The sequence below is a fragment of the Lygodium microphyllum genome, chromosome 28 (genome assembly GCF_053477565.2).
Source record: "Lygodium microphyllum isolate KBCC chromosome 28, Lygodium_microphyllum_v1.1.10, whole genome shotgun sequence".
NCBI lineage: Eukaryota > Viridiplantae > Streptophyta > Polypodiopsida > Schizaeales > Lygodiaceae > Lygodium > Lygodium microphyllum.
The window spans coordinates 46,521,548-46,526,533 of NC_141162.1; the positions used below are offsets into that span (position 1 = coordinate 46,521,548).

The 4,986-nt window shown below is 44.6% G+C and overlaps 1 protein-coding gene across 1 annotated transcript; it reads right to left on the reverse strand.

The window, feature by feature from the left end:
- Positions 1 to 3,419: 3,419 nt before the first annotated feature.
- Positions 3,420 to 4,136, reverse strand: LOC148011417 (29 kDa ribonucleoprotein A, chloroplastic-like). Its single transcript, XM_087670361.1, has 2 exons — positions 3,889 to 4,136; positions 3,420 to 3,753 (listed from the first exon to the last, which is right to left on the reverse strand). The coding sequence occupies exons 1-2, from the start codon at positions 4,134 to 4,136 to the stop codon at positions 3,420 to 3,422; spliced, it is 582 nt and encodes a 193-aa protein (XP_087526487.1).
- Between the last annotated feature and the right edge of the window lie 850 nt (positions 4,137 to 4,986).

The following is a 4,986-nucleotide window of genomic DNA, read 5'->3' on the forward strand; positions in this document are numbered from 1 at the left end:
CCTTAAAAGAAGAATATTTCCTTGAGGACTTTGGTATGGCTACTCGGCGGTCATTTCGAGAGTGGGTCTACATGCCAAACAAAGGTCTAGCTGCTTCAGAGTTGATTCGAGAATTTGAAGAGAGGTATAGTCAGCTTGATGCCATTGAACAAAGAGCATTGGATGTTGAAAAAGTTGAGCTTTTCTTGCAAGCTGCAGATCCTGCTCTTCAAGAAGAATTGGGTGAGCTTCTTGAGGATCGCACGAAGCCTATGGGTCTTAAAACGGATTGGCAGGATGCCCAGGATGCAGTCTCGACTTTGACCAAGAGGAGGATCCGGCCTATAGAATGGTTCCATGACACCGACACCATCATCTGCTCCTATGCCTGCTTCTATCCCTGTTATTTCTTCTCCTCCTCAGCCAGTTTCTTGGCCTATGCCAGTGCCTACTGTTTCCACTCCACCTATTCCTCCTGTTCCACGATCGATGCCTACACCTTCTGTTCCAAAACCATCCGCTCCATTGGTGCCTACCTCTCTTGATGACATAATCAAAGGCATAACAGATTTGACACTGGAGTTAGTTAAAGCGGAGTTGGTGGGAAAATTGAAAGGGCAGTTTGCTTCGACTGCGCCTACTACTTCTTCTAGTGCTCCTATTGCACCTAGGAGTGCTCCTAGTGCACCTAGGAGAGATCGGAGATGTATTTGGTGTGATAGTACGGACCATCAGCATTGTAGGGATTGTGAATCTTTTCAGGATGCAAGGAGGAAGAATTTGGTATATTGGGGGCAAGATGGTAAGATTTGGTTGACTGAGACAGGAGCTCCACTTGCTACCAACTTTGGTAAAGGTGGAATGAAGAAGTTAGTGGATGACATGGCTGCGCATACTTCTTATGTGACAGCTAGAGGTGATGCTTCTGCATATGGAGTCCAGATTGAGAAGGGATCAGAGACTCAGTCAGCACTATGGACTTATGCTATGGAGACTACAAACAAGGGAAAAATTCAACAAACTGTTTTGACTAGTGCAGGCTCTAGTATCAGATCAGAGACAGGTTGGGATTCGCCTGTTGACAGGTACTCTATTTATGCTTATTTGGCTAAGTCTCATGGAGCAGATGTTCTTGTTGAGGAGAAGCGTAAGAGGGATGAAGAAAATCCAAGTGCAACTAAGAAGACTAGAGGGGTGATCTTGTCACTCCACCTACTGCAGGACCGTCTTTGAGACCAGGGCCAGAACGACAGATGGAAGATGCTCAAAAGAGAGAAAAGAGGCAAGAGCCTAGAGAGAGAAAGCAGCCAGGGTTTAGATTGATGTCCGATATTGAGACATCTACAGACATGAAGAAAATCTTTAATGACAAGATACTTGGCAGTGAGGTGACTTTCACTATTTCTGAGGTTTTGGGCATCTCGAAAAGAGAGTTTCAGGATTAGTTTCAGGAGGTCCTGAAGAGGAAAAGACATGCGTTGTCTACCACTGATACACAGGGAGTTTTGATTGGGGAGTTGGATGAGGATGAGGATGAGGTTATGGTTGAAAATGCTTCTGTTTTTCCGCAGGTAGAGAAGAGGGTTCAGCCTATGCATTATGCTGAAACTGATGAGCCTGTCTTGATACCGCGTAGTCACTTTTCACGGAGCCATTGGGCTAGGGCAACTACAGAGACGATGGTAAAGATTGGAGAGAAACAGGTGCCTTATGTTGCATTGGTGGATCATGGTTCAGAGATTAATCTCATAGTTCGTGGAGTTTATGAGAGTAACAGATGGCCTATGGATGTAGAGCATGGGTGGCGTATGAGAGCCGCCAATAACACTGCAGGTGATTTGTATGCTGCATGTCCCAGTGTCAGGGTTTCTATTGGTGATGTAGAGGAGGATTTTCATTTCTTTGTGCAGGATTCATGCTCTTATCCCATAATTCTTGGACAACCATTCATCATAGAGATGCGTATGGAAACAAAGGTAATGGATGATGGATCTGCTTATGCACGGATTTGCAGTAAAGATGGCATGAGAGCAGTTCAGTTTGTGACTGTGTGTGTGAACCATGTTAGAAATAGGGATACTCTCAGAGATGCACCTTTGCCCACTGTGAGGGATTCGGGTTTTCATTAGGTACTGCCATTTCAATGTCGTAGAGTTCACGCAAAGGCTGTAGAACACGGGGTTCAAGGTACAGCAATGGAAGAGACTAACAAGATGAACTCAAATTTTTTATGTCAAAGTACACTATATTTCTTGTCAAGTGAGTTACATGTAGCTCATGTTCTGAACAATCTGAACATATTCAGTTTCCTGTTTGTGAAGAGATCTTTGCAAAGATTGCAATATTAGCATACATTTCTGCAGGTACAATTGAAAACCAGATGGTGTAGTTCCTAATCCAGAACCATATCCATAACCATTATAAGAGCTAGGAGTATTGATGAAGGCTGAAGTTCCGTAGTCCAAATTGACATACAAGTAAAATCCTAGAAGTAAAATCTGACTCCTGTATCCAATACTCTCCAACTTATAATCATGTGGGAGACTCGCGTGTCAACATGCCAGGTTCCTGATCTCACAATCTGTGGCTTCTCAGCCAAACTCTTTCCGATTCAGGTCTCAAAAAGCCTCTCTTTTTCTCATCTGCAATTGTCGTGTATGGTCCTCCATAGTCATGACCAGGATAGACTCTTGTGTTGTCAGGTAGGCTTGCAAGCTTTTTGTGTAAGCTTTCATACTGGCTATGGCATCGCAAACTGGTAAATCTAGTCTCCCACAACTTCCAATAAACAGTGTGTCTCCCGTGAGCAGATAATCCTGAGTGGGCAACGGGATGTGTACACATTGGCTTCCAGGTGTATGCCCAGGTGTGTGTATAAAGTGCAGCTTTATGGACCCCACTGTGATTACAGCTGAGTCATTGTTGTTCTTCTTGATGCTTTCAGCATCACATTTGTTGGCATAAACTGGTACTTTAAACATTGATCCGACACATACCATGACAGGTTATTGTCCAAGAGACATCAATCATTAACCTAAAACATGCCATGAAAGGTCAGGATACTGTTGTCCTGTCCTCAAACAGAACATCAAGCAGTAAGCCGACACATGCTATTGAGAGGTCAGGGTCCTAACTATGCAGTCGTGTTTGATACCGTATGCCTCCCCTGGGATAGTGGTCTGAACTGCCCCACGATTCCTGTGTTCGATGTTCAAAGGTAGACATACAGGACTAGCAATGCATTTTCGTGTCTGTGATCATTGGGATGTGCCAACAAGAGGCAAAGGCATGCACCCTTGTCCCTTCATTGGGACTCAAGACTCTCTGCATAAGCCCGGTCATACTGCAACCTCTGCAGGTGTTCTCGATAAGCAACTCACCCTGTTGGTGTTCGTCACAGTCCTTACAAGGATTCACTGCACGAAAGTACTGTTCATGACCTACTTCTGCTGCCATGCTCTCTTGTCCTCTCGTCCGCAACACAGCCCGCCATCAATGTCATTGATTGCCTTTGCTGCTGAACGAGGATTTGTAAACGTGACAAAACCATATCCACGAGAAGTACCAGACTCTGGATCAAAGATTATCTTGACAGCCACAACAGAGCCGAACTCTTCGAATTTCTCCCTTAGTGCATCCTCTATGGTCTCATACGATAGGCCTCCAACGTACACAGAGCTCTCGTCATCAATTGTCTTCTTCCCGCAAAGTTCATGCTTGACTTCGTAGCCTACGTTTGCTGCTATTTTGCCTCCTTCTTCATGTCCATAGTTCCTGCAATTTTCATACTCGATTTGCAATCATCTTTTCATGACGAAGAGACTCATGATATTTTTCATATTGGTAGCCTTCAGCATGCCGATCAATCATGTTGCACTCTTCTCTTCGAATTCTGCCCTTCGTTGTCGCCTTGTTAGAGAAGCCCTGTCCACAGTTTTATCATTAACTGGTATCTTTATGCCAGCTGGCCTTGTGCGCAACCCATACAGGGACTCTGCAAAGGATGCAACTTCATGAGTCGCGTGAATCAATGGATAGAGTCGAACAAGAGCAGATTTCGCCCTTTGTGTCAAAACCTGACGCCAAGAACTATCTTGTTCAGGCACAGCAATGGCCTCAGTTGTTTGTGATTCTCTACTGAGAAAATCATCGTCCATCTGGTCTTCATCCCCCTCTCCTCACGCCATATCAAGCTCTTGAAGATTGGACTGGAGCCACCGAGAGTGCCTGGGACTGTTGTGACTGTCCCACCACCATGATTGTGATGGGCTGCATTGCAGCTTCATCATAAGCCTAAGCGAGTCAAGTAGGATAACTGCAACAACTCTTCAGAAACGCAAGCTGGGCAGTCAGGTTGTCTGCTGCAAGGGACGACTCATCAGAAGAGACACTCGGAAGAACTCCTCCACAAGGTTGACAAGCTCTGGTCGTTTTTCCATAGAACATCTCTGCTCGCTGGGCAAAAACAGACTGCATCTTCCTCCCACAGCCCACCATATTCGACTTTTCAAAAATATCCCCCTTCTTTTTCCCAGAATAGGCAAAAAGGCCCAACAAATTTAGTTGTTCTTATTAGCAAGGTGATCCACGTAATTCTCATCATTCATGTCATGGTCATTTGGGGATGTAAGATTTGCTTAAGTTCCAAAAATCCTTTGATAAACTACACAATTTTACCATCATCTCCATCTTCAATATCAACTTCGATGTTCCCATGTTTTTGCGGGTCTCCATCACCAAAGCTCATCTTGTTTGTTTTGGGGATTTGAAGTTTGTCCAGCGCTTTACTTAAAATTCATCATTGAAATTGACAGCTTAATAATATTCTTTGGCATCAGTTTTGCATATTTTTATTGAAACACGCGCAATAAGATAACACAGATGCACAACAAAAATGGAGGTGTTCATGACTCGGATGCGCAGCAACACGACATCCCGAGACGACGGTGGTACAGAGCAGAGGAGATTGGAGATCTCGCCTCCTGGCAGCAGTGTTTTCTCCTCCGA